The sequence below is a fragment of the Neolamprologus multifasciatus genome, chromosome 12, assembly GCF_963576455.1.
Source record: "Neolamprologus multifasciatus chromosome 12, fNeoMul1.2, whole genome shotgun sequence".
NCBI classification, from domain to species: domain Eukaryota; kingdom Metazoa; phylum Chordata; class Actinopteri; order Cichliformes; family Cichlidae; genus Neolamprologus; species Neolamprologus multifasciatus.
Genome location: NC_140450.1, coordinates 23232833 through 23256718, shown reverse-complemented (window position 1 = coordinate 23256718; position 23886 = coordinate 23232833). Strand labels below are relative to the sequence as shown.

At 40.3% G+C, this 23886-nt stretch overlaps 2 protein-coding genes across 4 annotated transcripts; both read right to left on the bottom strand.

Moving 5' to 3' along the window:
• Window positions 1-711: 711 nt before the first annotated feature.
• slc25a37 (solute carrier family 25 member 37) lies at window positions 712-10166 on the bottom strand. Its single transcript, XM_085180464.1, has 4 exons — window positions 8598-10166; window positions 4198-4426; window positions 3804-3860; window positions 712-3377 (listed from the first exon to the last, which is right to left on the bottom strand). The coding sequence occupies exons 1-4, from the start codon at window positions 8790-8792 to the stop codon at window positions 2842-2844; spliced, it is 1017 nt and encodes a 338-aa protein (XP_085036590.1). The 5' UTR covers window positions 8793-10166; the 3' UTR covers window positions 712-2841.
• A 1713-nt stretch (window positions 10167-11879) lies between these two features.
• Window positions 11880-23841, bottom strand: entpd4 (ectonucleoside triphosphate diphosphohydrolase 4). Of its 3 annotated transcripts, XM_085180459.1 has the most exons (14): window positions 23637-23841; window positions 23151-23269; window positions 22874-23071; window positions 22587-22792; window positions 22316-22466; window positions 22093-22196; window positions 21665-21724; window positions 21361-21491; window positions 21152-21187; window positions 20708-20874; window positions 20279-20603; window positions 15998-16083; window positions 15725-15886; window positions 11880-15509 (listed from the first exon to the last, which is right to left on the bottom strand). In XM_085180459.1, the coding sequence occupies exons 2-14, from the start codon at window positions 23165-23167 to the stop codon at window positions 15275-15277; spliced, it is 1878 nt and encodes a 625-aa protein (XP_085036585.1). In that variant the 5' UTR covers window positions 23168-23269; window positions 23637-23841; the 3' UTR covers window positions 11880-15274. The 3 variants fall into 3 exon arrangements, with proteins under 3 accessions (XP_085036585.1, XP_085036586.1, XP_085036587.1); XM_085180460.1 differs by lacking the exon at window positions 21152-21187 and having other exon boundaries at window positions 21337-21491; window positions 23637-23840; XM_085180461.1 differs by lacking the exon at window positions 21152-21187 and having other exon boundaries at window positions 23637-23840.
• Between the last annotated feature and the right edge of the window lie 45 nt (window positions 23842-23886).

Below are 23886 nucleotides of genomic sequence, written 5' to 3'. Positions count from 1 at the left end.
AAAGTTGCCTTTGTAAACCAGTGCAGGGACTTAAGATCAAATAATCAGTGTAAAATTTCAGCTTTAATTCAACAAAAGTAAAGATTGTTTTAAGAGGCTCAAAAGTAATGTAATTTAAATGTAAGCATATGACTTTTTTGTTTAAATATTATTATTTGGATGACAATCTTTTGCAGTAATTGACTGCCTGAAAAAAACACTAGATCCCGTGTTTCCTGTGTGAGCTGTCAGCCCCTTACTGCTATTTTAATGCTCTACAATAATAATAATAATAATAATAATAATAATAATAATAATAATAATAATAATAATAATAATAATATTAATTATTATTATTATTATTATTATTATTATTATTATCTTCCTTGTAACTATTAAATAAGAGATACCAACACTTTGACAGCAAGTCAACATCACTGATTGGCGTGCCTGTTATGTCAACCTTTATGTAACAGCGCCCTCTACCGAAACTGTATTACTCTTACAAGTTAAAGGGCTGGTTCACACAAACAGTAATAAAAAGGTTTTTCCCCGTGTTTGCTTTTCAAATAGAACTATGATATAACATGACTGTAAAATATGCTACTTTAAATCAAACTCCACTATAAAATTTTTGCTGTTGTTCTATGAAACGGAACAAACATCTTCCCCAATCTGCAACACTCATTCCCAACACAAAGACTCCAGAAAAAAATCAAACACAAAAGGGCACCATTTCTCACTCACATGTTTATTTCAGCTCCAGTGTTGCATACTGTAGCAGCATTATCACAATCATTTTGTATTTGCAGGGTCAAACTTTCAAGCATTTCTGTCACTGGAGATGACACTCACTTTTGTGTGTAAAGATCATAAAAATATTTACATTATTCAAACCACATAGAACATCAGCTTTTCTGTTTCAAAATACTTTTGACACTACTTTTATATCTCAGTTATTAACAGATACCTCAAAATCTGAGATTTTCCTCAGCGGATCCAACTAAAAAAATAATAATAAAATAAAAAAAGACACAATGTGTGCAGCAGACTGAAACATCAATCTACTTTTATATTGAAACATGTTATCCATCCATGTGAAAACAATTCAATATGAATAGTTTATGTAGTCTATTCCGAGTCAACCATATCACTATGTGAAAAATTAGGTTGCACTGTAGTTTTTCAAGATTAATTCAAACTTTTTTTTATGACATTCAAAAGAACAACAACAAAAAATAAAAGTCCAATGGTGTTTGCTCAGAACACCACTGAGCTCCAAACTTGAAGATGTGACTGTAAATCTTAACACTACTGAGTGAAAACTACATCGCAAAAAGTGGAATAAAAATCCACCGCAGGCAGGCACGCAACATCGTGCAGATTAAAAGTAGAATGCATAGGTTGTCTTTGGTTTAGTATCATTTACCCAACTGTACAAATGTGAGGAATCGGTGGCTGAAGGGGCAGCGAGATCAACGAGAATGCGTCAAACTTTTCCCGAGTAAGAAAAATATCCTCCTTAATTCAAAATAAATACATCTGACTGCTTTCTGGATAACATCAAGATCTGGAAAAATGACAATAGGCTGAAAAGAGCAGAGAGCACACAGGAAACATGTAACTACAACAGGATGAGTGAAAATAAAAGAAATAACAATGCCTGCTTACCCTTACTGATGCGATCAAGTTTTTACTGGCCTTGTGGTAACAAAGTGTACGTCTGATGTCAAGTCATCACGCTGCACTTTGCATCACAGGGTGTGTGCGTGTTCGGCCGAACATAAAAATAAAAAAGCATTTTACATACAATGTACAGCTTTAATCTTCACGGTCAGCACGATTCACACAAAAGCTGAACATCACACCAGGCTAACAGAGAGGCTTCTCGGAAATAGTCACCGCTGTGTATTTGTGTTTTGAATACACATAAACAAGCTGCCTGCCTTCAGTAACAGCGAACAATCTTTAAATTGTGCGTGATTCAGATGCACTGCAGTTCTGTGCAGGCAAAAAGCTGGACCGCTACGGCCTACACATCTTCATGCCGAGAGAGAAACGGGATCTCTCAGGGGGCAGGAAGAAAGTATTTAGTATTTAATTTAAAAAAAATACAAAACCCCCCAAAACAATCAGGAGAATTGATGCAGATTTATGTGTGTGTTTAACAGATGTGACTGATGCCAATACAAAGAGCCTGTATTCATTCATAATTCATTCTAACAGAATTGTGTGCTTTTCATGATTTTAGCACAGATTTTCATGCTTTTCATCAAGATTTCCTATGACAGAAAAGGAAAAAGGGTTAAGCAGGGTTTTATATGCTTATAAGGCACTTGGAACGTGTAGCTGTCTCATCAGCAGAGACGTGGAAATAAAGAATGTGCTGTGATGGTTCTGTGCAAACACACACACACACACACACACACACACACACACACACACACACACACACACACACACACACACACACACAGGCTAAGAAAATAAATATAGAGTTCCAATATTAAGAAATAGAAACAACAAACAACATGGGAGAGTTTGGAAAAGCTGGGGTTGGTGAGTTTGTGGACTGGAGGAAGAACAATATCACTTCTTCTACAAGTATCTATCTATCTATATCTATATAGACATATATAGTGATCTTTGTTGCATATCATGGTTGTGGAACATTACTAACTGAAAAATAACACACTGTTAGGAGTGTCTCTCTCTCTGCCACACCCCCACCATTCTTCCTTGTAAAAAATGAGTCATGTTATTTCATCAGCAGCATGTGGAAAAATGCCAAGACCTCTTACACCTTCATGTCGGAGTTTTCTGTCATCAGCCCACCTGTGTGCTGCTCAAACGCACTTTCTGTTAGAGAGGGCGAGGTCCCGCCTCATGCTCCTGAGGCAGCTGCTGCTTTGTCAGGAAGTACTTAAAGAACTCATACACCGACCAGGCAATGGCGGTGGAGGGCATCTGGTATATAACCCGAGCTTGGACCCCTTTGAAGAAGGCTGACAGACCACCGAGCTGGTACACCGTCCTGAAAGCGTTCGCCATACCGGTCAAGTGACCGCTGACGTTCATGGAGCTGAGCGCTATGTTCTCTTGCGTGTTGAGCAGTGTTTTGCAGACATCGAGTGGAGTAGTAATTGCTGCGGAAACGGCTCCTGCTGCTGCGCCTGACAATATGTGGCTACCGGGGTGGTAATGTCTGTGAGGGTTTAACTGCTCCTGCATCAGTTCGTAGGTGATAAAGTGAACAGCTTGGAAGGGGATGTTCATGGTCAGTTGTGTGCTGTAGCTGCGGTAGAAGGCTCCAACGCCTTCAGTATATGTTACAGTTCGGATGCAGTCCCAAAGTCCTCGATACGGAGAGTTGTACATTTGCATCCTCTGCTTTATCACTGAAAACAGGAAGGGTGTTAGTGTGTTTGATTGCATGTATTCTATATCATTTCATGCTTTGCACACAATATCTCTGATAAAAAAGGTAAAAAAAAAACAACCATAAATTGATTTATTAGCCCTTCTTTTTTTTAAGAGCTCTAATTTTAAGCAGGAATACGGTGCAAGTCTGAGAAAGCTTTACTTAGAGAGAAATAAAAAGCACACACTACTTTCAACTGCGTATTAAAATTCATTCAGTGCATTTGCTAAAGTAAATTTTCAGGTGCACTTTGTACAACAGCTAAGCTGAGCGGGACAGAGGGAAAAAGTGCACCATTCATACACAGATAACTCTTATTAGAAGGATTAGTGACAAAGGACAAAATACCATCACTGTTAAAAGACAAAGAAGTACTTTGTTAGGAAATGTTCTCAGTTCTTACCTTCAGCTGGATTCATGACTGCATCGTGAAGAACAGTTGCCACACTACCAGCCACACCTATTCAAACAAACACACGTTGTCAAATATCTGAAGAGAAAGAAAACATCCCCATATCAGTTTATGACTAATATCACGCTTATTTTTGGCATTTTAGTAAAGGCTGTGCTGGATTACCATTCTTACTAAAAAAAGACACTGGCTTAAATGGCATATCCCAATCATAACACACGCTGTTTGGATTTCTCGTGTTTGCGATTGGGATTTGTCCCAGCCACTGTAAACAGGATATGACTTCTCCTAACTCAGCTCTTCCAAGTCTTGTGATGCTTAGTCTACGGTAAAAGCAGTCAGTGTGATATTCAAGTGGTTTGTGTTGAGATGCAGAAACTCGTACCGTTGGCTAAATGGCTGTTGCCGCCGCTCTGAATGACGTCGCTCAGTGAGCGTTTCACTCGTTCGTAGCAGGCAAAGTAGAGTGCATGGGCAGGCCCCGCTCCAATCATAGTGATGTTGAGACCTCTCAGCGGCCTGAAGATCCCCTCAGTCCTGATGATCCTTTTCAGAGCCTCGTACACACTCTTGTACTGTGCATTTGGGTCGGGTTGCAGGCTCTGCATCCTTGTCTGAAGAAAATAATAAAGATTACTTATCATTTATTCCAGCATAACAGTTACATTATCCAACTGAGGTCTTGGTATGAACACACAAGTGTGGTCTTAAAATCAGCACTTGATATAAGCCAAATCATTGCTTTTGGGCATATTTTTTCTTGTAAGTGTTATATTTTTCTGACAGTAAGCACTCCTGGCAGTGTCACAGCCTGAGTCTGAGTGATTTCTATCTCTCCCAGGCTGGTGTAGGAGGTTGTGGCAGCTCTTTGTTTTACTCCATCATGCCAAGTTCTCTGGACAACACAAAGCATGTTTGTATTTGCGGGGCGATCTAGGGCTGGCTCAGGAGATAGGCCAAGTCTATCTTCCTCGGCATGTTCCCCTGTGTTTCCTTCCTTTGGGTTGACAATAAAATATCAATTACATTTCCGCAGGACACAGATTTGGGAACTTTGGACATATAAAACTTGGCAGCACAATTTACGTTTAAGCTTGTTCCACTGCATTTACACACAAGAAGATAAAACTGTCTGCTTGAATGGTTAGTCACACACCATCAGGAGAGGAACTGAGAGGTAATTTAATTGGTCTTGTTTTAAACCCCCAACTTCTTCTGAACATTAAATAATGCTGGGTACACAATAACCACAACCAGCAAATGTTTTAGGTTTTTGTGGTAACTTTTTGAATACATGATAAAAAACATCTAAAGTGCAACACATAACTCTTTCCTGCTGTAACCAAATCCAAGAGATCAATTCTGGAAATTAACTGACTAAGGTTCAGCATCATGCTAGGAAACATTACAAATAAGGGATTTTAAACCAGGCCGGGAATTTGTATTTAGAATTGAAACTGTGAAATGAAAACTGGGGAATAACACTATTTAACCTTCCAATACTAATAATGCATCACACTCAGTGCCTGTGTAGTAAGAAGCTTAAAAAGCAGGGTTGTCAAACATAAGGTCTGGAGGTCATAATTGGCCTGGCAAATATCCAATCTGGCTCACTGGATGGCTTTAAGAAGTGTGTGTTTGTATGTGTGTTGTACATTTTACTGTATTTTCTTAAGTTTTACAACTTTTTCAATTGATAAAGACCTCAGTTTTTCAAGTATCTACTACATTTACCACAGAAATGTTCTACCATAGAAATAAAAGTACATTATTATGACTACAGGAAGGTATTAAAACAGATGTTTTTCACTTATTTTACATATGTATCACATTAAAAAATTACAAATTTTGATGAAACTGCACTTATATAAAGACATCAGGGATTACATGTTTAGTTAAATGTTTTTACACTGACACAAAGTGGAGTTTCACTGGTCTGACCCACTTAAGATCAAAGTGGGCTGCATGTGGCCCACGGTGTAAAATGTATGGATAAGAAAGATCTGCAGCTATGAAGTCAAAATGAGACTAAATGCAAAGACTGTCCAACAGTGGAGATGATTTTTTAAAGCAGATTATATTATAATAATGGTGTTTTCAGGTACTAGTAAAAAAAAAAAAAAAAAAAAAATAGGTGGTCTTTTTATTTTCATGGTTTTATATATATCTTTTACTATGGTCAGCTGATGTAATACAACAATCCCCAAAAGCAAATATCGATGCAGCCTTTAAGATGTGCTGAAAGAAAACATGACCATTGATGGCTTACACTGTCCTGTCTTTTAGTTTAGCTTTGTCTGTTGTGATTCTGTGGCCGTTTACTAATCAACACTTGAGAAATGCAACTGCACACACACACACCCTTTGCTGTGTGAGGCTGATTCCAAATGTGTACAACAAAGATAAGACACCCCTCCTAGCAGTAACAGAAGCCCCTCCCTGATTCCCAGATGAGTCTCATGTTTTACTGGAAGACTGAAACATACAGTGAGTGGATTGTCAGCCTGATTCGCCAGGCTTGAAATTCAAAATAACACCAAGTCGGTCATTCTGCAACTTGCATTTCAAAACCGATGTGAAACATACCACACAGCTTCCTAATTTGAGTTTGTTAACTAGAAATAAAGTACAGCGTGTCCTGAATCCAATCTCTTAAAATCTCATCTGTCTTTTTTGTGTAATGTGGAAAATGTAAATGGGTTAAAATGGAAAATTTCAAAACTGTATAAAGCCCGGACCGAGCAAGTGCATCCACAGCTCTTTGCGCTTATGAAAACTTTGAAAAGTCAAGAGGAAGCAGCAACAAGGCTTGTGCAACAAAGGGCCTACAGGTCAGTGTGGAAATATGTCAAGACTATCACACTGTGGGGAAAGAGGATCGAGTGTGTTTTATGGATTATGCTAATCAAGCTGTCTGTGCCGAATCAAAATTATTGTTAGGAGACTGCAGCACTACAAAATAAAGCACCATCAATACAATGCCACTCTGTTAGAAAATAACTGGTGAGCAGGATTTAGAGAGGAATGAAAGGAACAAAGTTCACCACACCTAAACCCCCCAGTTTACTATTTACTTTACAGATGCAAGTTTTTTAACAAAACTGGACCCTCATTTCATTATGTTACTGAACACTTACCTTTAGGTGTTAGTTTCAACATGGCATTAGTGGGAGGGAGAAATGACTTTCCTCACTTTATAAACTTGTCTGGTAACTATCAAGTGTACAACCAAAACAGGTTAGACAATTAAAAATCCAGTCATTCCTACTCATGACTGCCATTGTGTTTAGATGAAACTAAATAATCTGTACTCATTATTGTTCCAACGAGTCCGTAATTTGATCTTTTATTGCTTCACGTTCACCTTTTGCCTGCACTAGATCAGTTTTACACAAAGCTAAAAAATAAAAGGCAAATAAAATGTTCTTGGCTTGCCATTTGTCATTAATAGTTATTATTGGTATTAGTATTATTATTATTATTAGTAGTAGTATTATATAGATAGCAGTCAAGATCAAACATGGGCTTTCTCATTCTAATGGAGTGTAACTGCTGTATGAAATGTATATTATGTTCATTATTTTCTTCCTGTGCTAATAGATGGTGATGCCTGTAATAATGTAAGAAACCAAGATCACAAGCTGTGTTAAGATGTTCTGTCTGAACAGCAACCCACATTTAACAAAAAGTAGCAAACACATCAAATACTCATATTTGAAAACAGAGAAAATAACTGGGAGCATTCATAGTTATGCAAATTGTGCCAAATTATAAGCCAATGTCATTATTATTCGTGTACTGACTTACAAAATATATAAACTAATAATTTAGCATCTATCGTGTAGTGTGTTTGTTGCCCTTAAACAAGCAGAGACAACTACAGTTGCTTCAATGAGTCTGAAGAACACAGACCAGCTTTATTGTTAGACCAGCAGCTTTAACCTGGTAGAAGGGTCATCACCAAGCAAAGGTCACAAACCAAACAATGTGTTAGATTTGTACATAACACCTGTTTACTGCCACACACACTGTATATAACGAGTGTGTATGCACTTTGCAACTCTATGTAGCTTGCAGTACAATAATAACCACATTATCAAACACAGTTTGGTAGGACTCTGTTAGCCTTTATTAATTAGTGATATCATCTAGTCGGGGTGGGACCACAAGTGTGCTTTTAAGTGCACTACAGAGTAATAACTTACAGAAAGGTGTTTATAAATCTTGCCTTAAATATTGGAAAAAGTCTGATATGTGATGTAACCACACTTCAGACCTGACCTTTACTTTGCCTACAACGACCGTGGGAATACCTAACTTGCTTCACTGGCTGAAAATAAAACCGTGATTCTGAACTTTGCTTTAACCTTGCTAATATGTGCCTCTTATGAATTAAGGTTACACCAGGCGTTGAGGAAGCTTCACATGTTAGCAAGTTAATCGTTGTATCGAGCAGGAAGCAAAAAAAAAAAAAAAGGAAAAAAAAGAAAAAAAAAAAAGAAGAAACGAAACTGTTTGTACTTGTTTGGTTAAACTATCATATTTCTTTACTTTGATTTACTTCATACGAGCCTGTTAAACTAGTTTGTTCAGCCAGCTCGTATCACGAAGGCTAACACTAAGGCTAACCGAGGATGGGCAGTCCGGAGATTTTATAGCTAGCGCTCGTTAGCGAGCTATGGTAGACAGTCGGGACAGTTAGCGATGCTCTGGAGCTTGTTAGTGAATGAGCTTTGGCGGCGAAGCAAGTGTGAACAGCCGCTAAGCTGCTTCGCGGTGAGTTACCTTGACAGAGTCCACGGGGTACATCACTGTGTGCTCCAGTATGCCAGCCACTGCTCCCGCTGTCATGTGGGTCGTCACGGAGACATGAGGTGGCAAGCTCTCGTAGTCCCCGTCACTGTTGAAAGGCTCCTCGTCTTTGCTTTTGTTCTGCGACATATCCAGCGTTGCCACCACACGGTCCGAGCACAACTCCATGCGTGGGGAGCTCTACCAGAAGCTCTCCCTTACCAGACAACACTCAAGAGAGGTAACGGCGGCATGGATAACCACAACATCATCACTACTGGAGTTCCAGCGCCCAGGTGACGTAACGACCGAGGGCGTGGTTTGTATTAATATGGACCACTCGCGTTTCATGTCGTTAATGTTCGGGCGGGATCTTGGCTTTAGGCGACCAATGAAAACTTTCCATGCCAGATTCTTCTCACACTCAACAGCCCCACTGTTACAATTTGTCCATCCATGCTGGATTTCCTTCTCAGTTTTTGAATGGGTTTGACAAAAGTGCAATCTCATAGTCCAGCTTGAGTAGATAAGTAGGTGTGGCTTACCTATCAGGCAGCATATGTGCAATAACCATGAGGGAAATCGTCCTTTGTCAAAGTGAAGTTATCTAAAAGTCGTGGTCTCTCTACACCGCATATGGTGCTATCACAGAGACTAGTGGAATACATTAACACATACATTTTCACATAGTACTTGAAAAACCGACTTTAGTACACAAACAGGATCACTTATCCTTCCAGGAAATGCCACATAAATATGAAATGAACACTCATTTAACAAATAACTCTTCTTTGTATTTTACTAATTATTTGAACTGTAGTGCATGTTACATAACTTGCAATTACAGCTCTGAAACACAACTGGAGAAGCAAAAGAAGGGCGACATCTGTATTTGTATTTGTTATTCAGCAAAAGAAACACAGAAGTGGCAGGTCTTTTTTGTTTTTTGTTTTTATCTTAAGTGATATCTTAGCTGCTGCTTTAGCGGCACTATTGCAATGTAGTGCTCATTGAACTATGACCTTTGATAACACATGTTTGCCTAACTGGAGGGAAGGAAGAAAAGCTCTTTTTTTAAAACATTATTTTAACACAAACCACCCTCACCTGCCGTTTTAAATCTGAGCATATAGATCTGCACACATCATCCGTGCTTCACGTCATGTGGATAGTCTTAAGAAATAGCCTACAGTTAAAGCAGAAGCTTCAGAAAATAGTTGCTTTACACACACGCTTGAGTTCCAGTTCCCCCCAAAAAGTGTAACATTGTTGTCAAACTGTTGGACTACCTCACAGGTTCCTTCCATTTGCTTTAGTCCAAGGACCCCACTGGAGGCCAGTTATTTAAACCCATTCCTTGTTTTTTCATTACATCTTCTACTCTTAATTATTTATATGTCTTTAGATACAGTATACCTGTCTCATGTTGCGGGACAGAAGTTTCAAATTCACTTTGATATTCCACTAGATCCCAGTGTGTGCAGCGGTTATCACTGGATTCAGCTGCTCTTAAGAGTTACTGGTCAGGCCACCCCACCCTCTGATTGACATCACAGGATGTGATCTGAACAAGAACAACTGCTTTTTTAAAAAAATTAATTTTCTGAGCCGTTAATCGGTCACAATAGCATTTTTAAGTTATTTGTGTTTAATCAAAACAAAAACATCTTAATCATACCTATAAAAACGAGTTAAACTATCCTATGTTACGTACTATTGACTGAAACTTAAGCTCAATGGGGAAAAGCATATTGCATCACTGAGGGTGTGTTTGTGAGGCACGGTGACATCCCAGTGACTCAGCAATATAAGAACCTGACATTTTAAAGAGCCACTTGTTTTCAGGGTGCCGTTACAGCTGTTGTTCACATATCAGCAAGGGAAATATCATTTTCCTTGCTTTTACCACAAAAAGGTTAACATGAACAGGTAGTGTACCAATAAAAAATGAACTTTTAAAGCTACAGCTGGTTATTACCAACACGTTATTACAACACTGAAGGTGGAAGACCAGAGACATGATGCAGCAACAAACAGAAAGAAAATGACCGGCCTGCCTTTTGTACTTCACAAACTGTTGCATGTAATCACGTCAGTCTTTGTTAATAACAGACTAATAATATCAACAGTATAATACTAATATTGAGACATGAGTTCAGTCTGAGAGGTTACTTCACAGCAAACAAACGTGGGAGTTTAGAACATGTTTTGAATTCTAGCAAAAGTGGCAATGAATTTATCTTCCACTCAAAGCAACAATAAGCGAGTGCATTAGTTTATGTTACTATTGGAGTGTCTGCTGAGGACTTCAAACACCACTGAGTTTAAAAGGCACATGGCTCATTTGCTTCGTTCTCAGGACACGTCACATTGATCTTGCATTGTGTGCATGACTTTGTTTGCTTTGAAACAAATCCACAAGTGGAATATTCCCAGTGATGCAGCAGTTACAGCCTTGTAACAGAGCAGATATCCAACACAACAATGCCAGACTGTGGCTTGGAAACACTATTTTTTAATGATGTATTTGCATAGCATGGTGACACAGCAGTTGCTGCAGAGGGTGGCACGAATACCCTTCTGATGGTCCTCCTTGGGCTCTCGCTCTCTGGGGCCTCTGGATGTCAAGGCCTGGATCTCCTTCATGCCTGTTTCATGCCCTGGGGGACAGGCCTATGGCTCCCCACACCCTCTAGCACAGAGTGCCAAAGTGTGGGGCGGGGGCGGGGCACAGAGCCATGGTGCCAAGGTAGTAGTGATGGGATTTCCGGCTCTTTTTAGAGAACCGGCTCTTTCGGTTCGGCTCACTAAAAAGAACCGGCTCTTTCGGCTCCGGCTCTTCAGGTTGTTTTGTTGCTTTAATTAATTTATTATTAACAATAATATAAAATTATGCACAAAAGGAATTACTAATGTAAAAAAAAAGCGGTTTTATTTATATATGTTTATATATAAATATAGGCGGTGGCCCCTAGAGACAAAACACGTACAAGCTCCAAAAAGCATGTACAAACTCCAAAACACATTTCTAGCATGAACTGAACTTCCAAAACAGAGCTACCTAGATCACTTAAATTACACAATTGAAAGCATGAAAGCATATGTGTATTGTTTGTGTATTTATACACAAGCATTCATATATAGTCAAATAATAAAAAAATAAATAAATGTTCATTTACCTGTTATTACCACACACCAAATCCGGTTGTTGGTACTTGCTGGCTTGTGTAGCCACTAGGTAACAAAAGTTTAACACTGCCCCTAGCATCCTGGAGCACTTCTGTTGTCTTTTGTACGTGTTTTGGAGTTTGTACGTGCTTCGGAGTTTGTACGTGTTTTTTACGTGTTTTGGAGTTTTTACGTGTTTTTACGTGTTTTGGAGTTTTTACGTGTTTTTACGTGTTTTGGAGTTTGTACGTGCTTTGTCTGTAGGGGCCACCATAAATATACTTTTATTTATTCACTCCACATAAAATGTAATAAATAAATAATATAATACAAAAATCAACTATTCACATTTCAACTTTTAACTATTTAAATTTTCAGCTTTTTCTTTTTACAAATTTAAAGTGAAACAACACAAAACACTGCAAACCACAACACAATTAAATATCAATTATAATATGAAAACAAAAAGAACATGCATATTCTCTGTCATATGGACCTGCATGAATAAACTTTCTGAATCCTTTATCATCTGCAACTGAAAATAGTTGTGGATGATTACTATACCTTTCTAATGTGACATTGTTGTCCCTGGCTCTCTTTCTCTGTCTCTCCCTCCTGCTCGGTTCCTGTGCTACTGAGTGTAACTACCGCCCCTACCCCCTCTTCCCAGCTTAAAGCACAAGGCTCACATGCTAAGTGAAGCAGAAAAGTAGGAGAGAGAGAGGGTGAGAGAAAGAAAAAAAAAAACACAGCTTGGGATAAGGAGCCGGCTCCCATCGTTCACGTCAAAGACCCGGCTCTAAGAGCCATTTCGTTCGCGATCGACCCATCATTACAAGGTAGGTCTCCCCTGCAGAATTGGTTTTCCCTTCGCTGGGAGCAGCTTGGGCTCTTCAAATCACAGACAAACAACATCCCACAATTTTTGGATTTTTAATTCACAAACACTTGTTGTAATGACTAACTACTCCTGACATTTTGGAGATGTTCGCTCTTTATACAGTAAAGTTACAGCAGGATACAAATAATATCAGGCTGATCCTGCCACGATTTGTTCCCTCAGTTCAAATCACGGACAAACAGCATCCAACAGTTGTTTATGTTTTTGAACCATTTTGCAGAGGGATTTTTTGAAAAATGTATTGATAGCAATGTTGAATATTATTACACAGGAAAAAAACAGCTACATGTAAAACAATTACACCGTGATGCTTCTGCCTTTCTAAATGAAGGAACAGTAACTGCATGTGTATATGTAAGCATGTAAAACCTGAAGATAGTCAGATTAACAGTATTTTGTCTCTATCTGCCATTCTGCAATTCATCTCATGTAAACAATAAGGTGGCGCACAGCGTGATGTGAGAAAAGGCACATACCTTTGAGGCTGCCTGATGAACTCTGTATTCCTTGTCCACACCTAAACGCAAAAAAGGAGTTTTAAAAAATCTCCGTTTTCGGTGATTCGAAACGCCATATACGTGTGGATGAAACAGCTGCGTTTTCAAAAATACCCGTGTAGGTGTGGACTTAGCATAAAAGAGTTAGTAGTTTATTTCATTACTACATGTCATTTTACTTGTATTTGTTTAATTGTTTACTAAATGTTTGAGGTGTGAAATAAACGCAATGGAGCAAAATATGTGTGTGGTTGGAGGATGTGTTTGTGCGTGCGTGCGTGCGCGCGCGCGTGGAGGGGGGGGGGGGGCACGAACATTTTTCTTGTAAAACAAAACAGGTCCCAGCAAAAAAAGTTTTGGAGCCACTGCTCTAGCAGATTGTTACATGGAGAAACCTTTTGAATACAAGCACGCTGATCCACACATGTGTGCACACGGGTGTTCGTTGTTCATGGACACAAACTACACCATAGCTGCTACCTGAAACCACATTGTGCACTGTCGACCCTGCGTGCTGCACAAAAACATTTAATTTTTAGTATTTACTGTTATTTACACTTAGCTAGATTCATGCAATGGTGTTGTGTTTATCATGTTGCTCTCTGTTTTGCTTTTTTCCTCTCTCAACAGGTGATCCAGGAGATCTTTTCTTTTTAAGTGCCCTTTCTCACCATCCCGTTGCCCTCTGTTTTTCTTTTGCTTCCTCTCTTTCTTTTCCCTTTCCTACCTCCCAGCCATGTCTGTCCCGTCAGTAACAACTAAAAAAAAAAAAAAAAAGAAGAATAACAAAGGTTGATCAAATGGAACAATACGGCAAGGCCTTGATGATCCACTTGGTAAAGTAAATCCGTTGGGTATCTTTGTTGGCCTTCAGACAATTTTGATGGCCAAAGAACCAAACGGGACAGGCAAAAAAAAAAAAAAAAAAAAAAAAAAAAACCCACAAAAAAACTTTCTGCAGCCCTGTGGCCATTATTGGCTACATGCTGATTATTACCATTGATTGATTTTTTTTTCCATGCAGCTTTTAAACAGGAAATAAGTTTAAAAACCACATTTGGTGAATAAAAGAGGACAGAGAGGCCGGTGTTCACATTACTCCCAAAGACCATGAAATTTACATTTAATCCAAAAGATAAAAGATCAGAATAGCATAAAATTTTTATTACTGGGTTGCAGTGTCACATTTATTTCACATTCATTTGTGAAAACATTTCATTATATAAATAATGGGGCATGTGCTCTTGTTTACAATCCCCCCCCCCACACACACACACACAGCAGTGACATGATAGCTTCTGAAAACGAAGCCTAAACATAAACATATGCAACAGTATCCAACCGAACAGCCAGATATCCACACGCAAGACTTTCAGCAAGGCCTTAGAAAAGACTGAGGCTCATGAGAAAAGGGTAGATGCATTGCAGTGATAAGACATGTATTGCACTAGCATAGCTGTTCAAGGCTACTTGTCACTTTTGGAGCGATGCGCACGGACACACTCAAACAGAAAAAGACTATTCCTGCTGGGACGTGCTTCTCAACTGCAGTGCAAAAAAATTCTCCTTCTACGGATTATAATTAATTGCATTTGAGGTTTCTATACAAATAGGGGAGTGCTTATTTCATCTAACTTTAAGAACAACAACAAAAAAGATGTGTACATGCACAAAGAAAAGGCAAAGGCATACAGAACTGTAAATATCCACACATAAATAGAATTTTTTAAAAAAGCCACTATGGTTTATTTGTCAAACTTTGTGAAATTAAAAAGTTTGACTAAGAAATGATTTCCCTATGGATAATCTGGAAATAAAGTACCATTTATTTCTGGAAATAAATAAGAGACACTTAAGGGCAGCTGCCCTCTGAATTAGACAGGCAAAAATATAATTATGAATGTTTAACTTAATCACACATATTTTCCTCAGGCAAGCCTGAAGATTCATGCAAGGTGTTCCTTATTTGTACCATCTCTCAAAACACATTAAGGTGGAGCAGCTTTCAAAGAGTCACTGACAAAGGAGATGGCTTCAGAGAGAAAAGGAGCGAAGATTGGCGATGGGAAGCAGACACGCTGCCCAGACTTTACGCTCTACAAATTTTAGAGATTGATGAGGATTGTTGGTGAGCCAAGGCCCTCTTCCAGCCATGGTACAGACGAGGGGGTGCAATGCTGAGCTGTGCGCCGATGAATGCGGCGGAGTCGCCGTAAGTACAGTATAATAGAAAGCAAAACGATGAAGAAGCAAGCCAGGAATAAGTAGTGATTGTTGACAAAGGAGAAGCTGTGTCGCCAGTGAGAGTGCGCTCCTTTCAGGCTTTCCTGTTGGATGTCCCTGGAAGAGGTCACAACAAGAACAAGTCACACATATTACAACAGTTTGGGAAACAAAGACTGAGAGTCCTGTAGTGAAATCCAGCTCTGTAGATCCACTAACCATGGCTGCACTCATTCACATGAACAACATTATTTTCACTGGGCAAAATAACTTAAAGCTTGATTAGTAAACTGATGAGGAAAGGGCAACACGTGCGAGAAAATCCATCTTACCTTAAAGGCAGAAACCGTGTCCTGTAAAGTATAGCTCCAAGAGTCCACTGGACCTCCTTATCGTAGACCAATAAAGCAGTCTTTAGGTTTTTATAATTGGTTGGGAAAGAGAAGCCTGTGTGCAATACTTCATACATCCATGCCGATTTAAAACACTGGTACCTGCAGACAGGACAAATACAGCACATGCTGAACATTCATGCAGCAGAGATATTGGAGGTACGTGACAAGTTATATGTTGTTTTCAGAAACTGCTGGAGAGTCCTGACTTACTTCAATCTATGGAGATCTGCATGTGAGGCGTATAACCCAGACTCAAAGCGTTCCCTCAGAATCTTCCACTGGGTGGCACAGTAACTCTGTAAATGTTTAATAAAAATGTCTGCAAAGTTTCCAATGATAAGTGAATGACAAACATTACTATAATCATTCTAGTGCTCAAAATAACTCTACTCCACTGCTCAAAAGAGTTAAAGGAACACTGGATCATTACAGTCTAAATAAAGTTAAACTTGAGGGATCAATCCATCCTAATAGCAAGCGTGAGCCATTGTGAATCAATTTCACCTGCTTTGCTGTAAATCAAAGTGAAAACTGGTACAGTGGAGAGGTAACAAAACACATCTCAAAAAGGGAATGGTTTAGCACAGACGTTCCCAAAGTGTGGGGCCCGCCCCCTAGGGGGGGCGCAGAGCCATTGCAGGGGGGGCGCGGCATGAAAAGGGAAAAAAAAAACAACAACGCTTGGACACTGCTAGCACGTAGTGATGGGATTTCCGGCTCTTTTTAGAGATCCGGCTCTTTCGGCTCGGATCACTAAAAAGAGCCGGCTCTTTCGGCTCCGAACCGGCTCTTCAGGCTGTTTTGTTGCTTTAATTATTTAATCATTAACAATAATATAAAATTATGCAGAAAAGGAATTACTAATGTTAAAAAAAGTGGTTTGATTTATATATGTTTATATATGGCCCCTAGAGACAAAGCACGTACAAACTCTAAAGCATACACAAATTCCAAAAAGCACGTACAAACTCCAAAACACATTTCTAGCATTTACTGAACTTCCAAAACAGACTCAGATCACTTAAATTACACAATTGAAAGCATGGGTGTATTGTTTGTGTATTTATAGACAAGCACTCATATTTATTCAAATAATTTAAAAAAAAAAAAAAGTTCATTTACCTGTTACTACCACACACCAAATCCGGTTGTTGATACTTCCTGGCTTGTGTAGCCACTAGGAAACAAAAGCTCAACACTGCGCCCTAGCATCCTGGAGCACTTCTGTTGTCTTTTGTACGTGATTCTGAGTTTGTACGTGCTTCTGAGTTTTTACGTGTTTTGGAGTTTGTACGTGCTTAGGAGTTTGTACGTGTTTTGGAGTTTGTACGTGCTTTGTCTCTAAGGGCCACCATAAATATACTTTATTTATTCACTCCACATAAAATGTAATAAATAAATCATATAATACAAAAAACAACTATTTACATTTTAAATTTTTAACTATTTAAATTTTCAGCTTTTTCCTTTTAAACAAATTTAACGTGAAACAACACAAAACACTGCAAACCACAACACAATTAAATATAAATTAAAATATTAAAACAAAATAAGATGCACATTCTATTTCATATGGGCCTACATGATTTCTGAATCCTTTATCATCTGCAACTGAAAATAGTGGATGATTACTATACCTTTCTAATGTGACGTTGTTGTCCCTGGCTCTCTTTCTCTCTGGCTCTGTTCCTGTGCTACTGCGAGTGTAACTAACGCCCCTCCCCCCTCTGCCTAGCGCAAAGTGCGGAGTTTAGCCGAAAAAAGGGCGAGAGAGAGGGTGAGAGAAAGAAAAAAAAAAAACCTCACGGCTCCCAATAAGGAGCCGGCTCGCATCGTTCACTTCAAAGAATCGGCTCTAAGAGCCACTTCGTTCGCGAACGACCCATCACTACTAGCACGGGTGCCCACACAAACGCAAAGCAGGAGATGAAGCATCGCTGAATATGTTTCCAAACCAACTTCATTCTAAGCCAAAGACTAGAAAATATGGTGAAGCAAATCTTCCCTTTGGCATCACCTGCACAAGTGCTGAGGTAGGTCTCCCTGCAGGATTGGTTTTCCCTTCGTTGGGAGCAGCGCTGGGCTGTTTAAATCACGGACAAACAGTATCCCACATTCTTGATTTGTAGTTCACAAACACTTGTTGTAATGACTAACTACTCCTGACATTTTGGAGATGTTAGCTCTTTATACAGTAAAGTTACAGTTCTCGGTGATTCGAAACGCCGTTTACGTGTGGACGAAACAGCTGCATTTTCAAAAATACCCGTGTAGGTGTGGACGTAGCGTAAAAGACTTAGTAGTTTATTTTCTTACTACCTGTCATTTATTGCAGATTACTTGTATTTGCTTAATTGTTTACTAAATGTTTGAGGTGTGAAATAAACCGCAATGGAGCAAAATATGGGTGTGTGTGGTTGGAGGGTGTGTTCGTGCGTGCGCGAGGGGGGGCGCGAACATTTTTCTTGTAAAACAAGGGGGGCCCAGCAAAAAAAGTTTGGGAACCACTGGTTTAGCAGGTGGTGAGCACCATTGCCATCATCCCTGCTTACTGATGGCACTTGCCACTACTGGTAGCATGAGACTATCCCGCAGCCCATTCAAGTTGCACAGCTACTCGAGCATGGTGCATCCCTATGACAATGGGGTTTACTGTCTCCCAGCACAGTCTCAAGAGTGTGGAGGACATACAAGGAGACGGGCTGTTGCGCAAGGAGAAGGGCATCAACTCAGCAAGCAAGACTGAAGGACCAGGAGGAGCACTGCCAGAGCCCTACACGACCTAGGGGGATAGCATATTGTGATAAAGTTCATTATTTTCTGTAATGTACTGATAAACATTAGACTTTCATATATTTTAGATTCATTACACACAACTGAAGTAGTTCAAGCCTTTTATTGTTTTAATATTGATGATTTTGGCATACAGCTCATGAAAACACAAAATTCCTATCTCAAAAAATTAGCATATTTCATCCGACCAATAAAAGAAAAGTGTTTTTAATACAAAAAAAGTCAACCTTCAAATAATTATGTTCAGTTATGCACTCAATACTTGGTCGGGAATCCTTTTGCAGAAATGACTGCTTCAATGCGGCGTAGCATGGAGGCAATCAGCCTGTGGCACTGCTGAGGTGTTATGGAGGCCCAGGATGCTTCGATAGCGGCCTTAAGCTCATCCAGAGTGTTGGGTCTTGCGTCTCTCAACTTTCTCTTCACAATATCCCACAGATTCTCTATGGGGTTTAGGTCAGGAGACTTGGCAGGCCAATTGAGCACAGTAATACCATGGTCAGTAAACCATTTACCAGTGGTTTTGGCACTGTGAGCAGGTGCCAGGTCGTGCTGAAAAATGAAATCTTCATCTCCATAAAGCTTTTCAGCAGATGGAAGCATGAAGCGCTCCAAAATCTCCTGACTGCATTGACCCTGCCCTTGATAAAAACACAGTGGACCAACACCAGCAGCTGACATGGCACCCCAGACCATCACTGACTGTGGGTACTTGACACTGGACTTCAGGCATTTTGGCATTTCCCTCTCCCCAGTCTTCCTCCAGACTCTGGCACCTTGAATTCTGAATGACATGCAAAAGTTGCTTTCATCTGGAAAAAAGTACTTTGGACCACTGAGCAACAGTCCAGTGCTGCTTCTCTGTAGCCCAGGTCAGGCGCTTCTGCCGCTGTTTCTGGTTCAAAAGTGGCTTGACCTGGGGAATGCAGCACCTGTAGCCCATTTCCTGCACACGCCTGTACACGGTGGCTCTGGATGTTTCTACTCCACACTCAGTCCACTGCTTCCGCAGGTCCCCCAAGGTCTGGAATCGGTCCTTCTCCACAATCTTCCTCAGGGTCCGGTCACCTCTTCTCATTGTGCAGCGTTTTCTGCCACACTTTTTCCTTCCCACAGACTTCCCACTGAGGTGCCTTGATACAGCACTCTGGGAACAGCCTATTCGTTCAGAAATTTCTTTCTGTGTCTTACCCTCTTGCTTGAGGGTGTTAATGATGGCCTTCTGGCCAGCAGTCAGGTCGGCAGTCTTACCCATGATTGCGGTTTTGAGTAATGAACCAGGCTGGGAGTTTTTAAAAGCCTCAGGAATCTTTTGCAGGTGTTTAGAGTTAATTTGTTGATTCAGATGATAGAGAAGCTTTTCATGATATGCTAATTTTTTGAGATAGGAATTTTGGGTTTTCATGAGCTGTATGCCAAAATCATCAATATTGATACAATGAAAGGCTTGAACTACTTCAGTTGTGTGTAATGAATCTAAAATATATAAAGTCTAATGTTTATCAGTACATTACAGAAAATAATGAACTTTATCACAATATGCTAATTTTTTTAGAAGGACCTGTATGTCACTGACTAAACTGTCAAAAAGAGCCCATGAAAGTGACATCAGGGCCCCGAGTCCTTCAGCAGGCTCTGCGCTCACAACCTAGTACCGTGGAGCTCTGCTGGCACTTAAACTTTTTTAGTGCCACTCACCTTGGCAGCCTTGGCGTACTTCGAAGCATTATAATCTCCACCCATGCGCAGCACATCCTCCATGCAGTAGTAGAACTCAGAGAAGCCATAGAACTGACTGTTGCTGTAGTCAATTGCCGGCTGGTAGACGCCATTGAGGGAGGTTTGGGTGTCATTGGTGCGGTTTAGGAATGGCTGGAGAATTTGCCTACACTGGTCAAAGTCTCCGATGCCTCGCAGATACAGGCGCTGCGTAGGTGGGCCGATCTCATCCTGCAGGTCAGTGGGTAGACACGGGTCCAGCAGTGGAGACTCCACTGTTTCACCAATATGCTGATCTAAGAGCCTGAATAAATATAATAAATATCTGCAATACTGTGTAGTGCCACCTTTAAAAAACAAAAACAAAAACTGTTTAATTAAGCCAAGAGAATGACCTGCAGATCTCACCTGTTTCGGGCTGCAGTATTTCTGATGAGATTCTCCTCATATCTTTGGCGTGCTGCATTTCCTCCATAACCCAGAAAGGTGGACACATAAACACGATACACATGCTCTGTGCGATGCACGTCACACCCCAAGTTAAACTCGGCCAGTAAGTTCTTGGCAATTTCCTCCTACAGAGCAAACACACATCAGCACGAGAAGTGACTCCCTCCCTCTACTTACGCATATTCAAATTTACACACCCGCACTTCTAAAGTGCGTGTATGCATATAGACACACCTTTATTATTACAGCAGGGCGCCCATAGTCGAGGCAAGAAAAGAAAAGAGAAAGCTAAATATTGTGTCTCAAATAAGGCATCTCAAAACATCAAAGAAGCTGAGATTAACTATTTAGGGAGGCTACAGTCAATCAATGGCATATTTGCTGAGCCTGCAGCTGGCTTACAGTAGAGTCAATAGTGATGAATGGAGAGCAGATCATCTCCACGGGACAAAAATGGTGCATACAGGTTTTACCAGGAAATGATAGAGGGTGGAAGAAGGGGAGTAAGGGGGGTGGGGGAGAAAAACAGAGGGTGAGTGGCAAAAACCAAAGACAGCACGAAAACAGAATTGGTTGTGGATAATAACCTGCTGTGGAGAAGCAAAGCTTACAGTTTTGGGCACTTCGTACGCAATCTGTGTGGAGACACCACCCATGTCCAGGACACCTGTGGTCCTTTTCCTCAACAGCATCTCCTGCTGATCGCCGCCTGGAACATGTACCTCCACTACAGCCTCGCCGTCTTGGGTGATCGAGAGCAAAGGGGTTTGAGATTCAGTTAGTGAAGGCGTATCGTATGAGCACCGCGTTAGCAGATACAAAAGTCTCCATGGATTTAGTTAACATGCAGCACAACAGCCTTTTATTGGCAAAAACTTAGTACACAAGTGTAATGCTACCTTCTTGGATTCTTACCATTGTGCACATGGTCAAATCTTCCAAGGACAAAGTTGATTCCAATCCAAGCATAGACACCTAAGACAAATAAAAACAAAGTAAATTATGATATAAGGTTTAGTGTCAGGAAACTTTTCAGTGGCCACAAAGTGATGAATCAAATAGACTCCCACTGTATTAAATATAAAACAACACAAACCATTCTCATTCTGTATAACACATTGATGTTCATTCTTGTGTACTGTGTACTATAAAATTTCATGTTGTAATTTTATGTATTTGTTGCCTGGACTACATCGTTGTACATTGTCTGATGATGTGTTAAATTTCTTATTTATTGTTTTTGTCTAACGTGCCAGGAACTCGATATTTTCACTGATTTGTTCATTTACATGCACTGTCCCTTTGAAATAAACTAAATTCAAATTACGTTTCCATTTACGTACCTTCTTGTTTTCCAGAAATCACTTCCACGTGGGAATCCGAGAAGAGGAAGTTGAAGTGGACTGGGATATCTGTGCGCAGATCCTCCAGAAGTGCTTCCTGTTGACTGAAATCAAACAAACAAAATAACAAAAACTTAACTTAGCTTTTTTTTAACTGTAACTCAGGTCAGCTCAGGTGTTAACAGATTTGTAGTTCACAATTTTATTCTTATTGGGGTTTTACTTTTCGGGTAGGATTCTCATTCCAGCTGTGCACAGGACATACAAGGGTGTTTCCTGGTGCTTGTGTTTGGGGATGTGCTGGGCTGCAAAGCTCAGCAGTGGGTATATATAATCACTGGCTTTCTCCGGTGTTTTAGCCAATTCGGAAATACCTGAAGGAAAACACACATTAGATCGCAGCGGGTAAATAAAAGGCAGTACAAGATGCAGAAATGCATGCATCACCAAATAATATTGTGATAACAGTTTGAGCCAAACACTGGACATCTCACCTGGCTTGATTTTCATGACCACTGGCTTGCGGTTCTGATCTCGCATTTGCCGGATGTCCAGCAATTCGTGGGGATTACCGTTGTGCCGGGGCCAGCAGTACACGAACACCCTGGAGCCACTGCTGCCACAGTCCACTACCAGACCGTAGTTCAGGTTGGGGTTGGTTGTGTCTGTTGCGTCGATATCAGTGACCCTAGCTAAATGCCTGTTGAGAATCGTAAAAGTTAGAAATGATGCTTCCCATGTTTACTAGGACATCTACAACTGGATAGTAGTTGTGTAAAACCTGTGAAAGTGATTTTCCTTTGTGATCCAGCTGACATGCCCCTTTCCAGCAACAAGCAGCAGGTAGAGCAGCCCTATGAGGCAGACCACTAGACTGATGAAGAGCAGCTGTCTGATTGATGGTATCAGGAGCCGAGGAAGAACCTGGGATGAGAGGCTGAAGTGCCACGAAGCTGGGAAAAGGCACGAAAAGCTGATCCTGGCAACAAAAGATAAGAGAGCCTCAGCAAAGTATGAAACGTCACAGATATGTGAAAGGTATGCGAGGAGAAACCAACCTTCCCATGATGGACATTTCTTCTACTTGTTGCTTTACTTATCACTATAAAGCATGAAGCTGGAAGATGAATATCTGCCTTGTTCCAAACGTCCTGATGTCTTCATTTATCATTGTGACCTTTTAGGGGGCAATGTTATAAATTAACAGTTATTCACATTTTATTTTGAGGGGAACTTGAGCTCTTTAACAAGAAGGCCTGCAGAGCCGGTACGACACAGGACATGTAGCATATTCTCGCTGTAAAGGCAACGTATTTAAACTACAGACAGACATTAGCCAAACAGGAAAAGCACTGCTTATAAAAGGAAAGCCGATAAGCGCTCACACGACCTAACATTTGCATTTCAGACGTTTGTGTTGAATAACGTTTGACTTTGGTTGTAGTAGAAAGCTAAATTATCCTATTTTTGCCCATTTTTACTGATCGTCACTGTAAAACCGGTAATGTGACGTGTTCACAGCTCCTAGCCGGTTTATTACTTACTAGGAAAGGTGTGAAAATCCCCCTTTTCTTGAAAATGTCGCATTTATTAGCAGCCAGATGCTAACCCCTGGCTAACTAACGTAAAGGTACGAGAAAGAATCCGGTGAGTGACGTGGTAGTCGAGACGTGGTGATTGATTTTTATCTCCGCGTAGCCCGGATCGGAAGCCTGTGGGCAGACAGCCGCCCGTCTAGTTTTTTTTCTTCTTCCACGTCTAATGTAGGGATTATTGTGCAATACCGCCACCTAC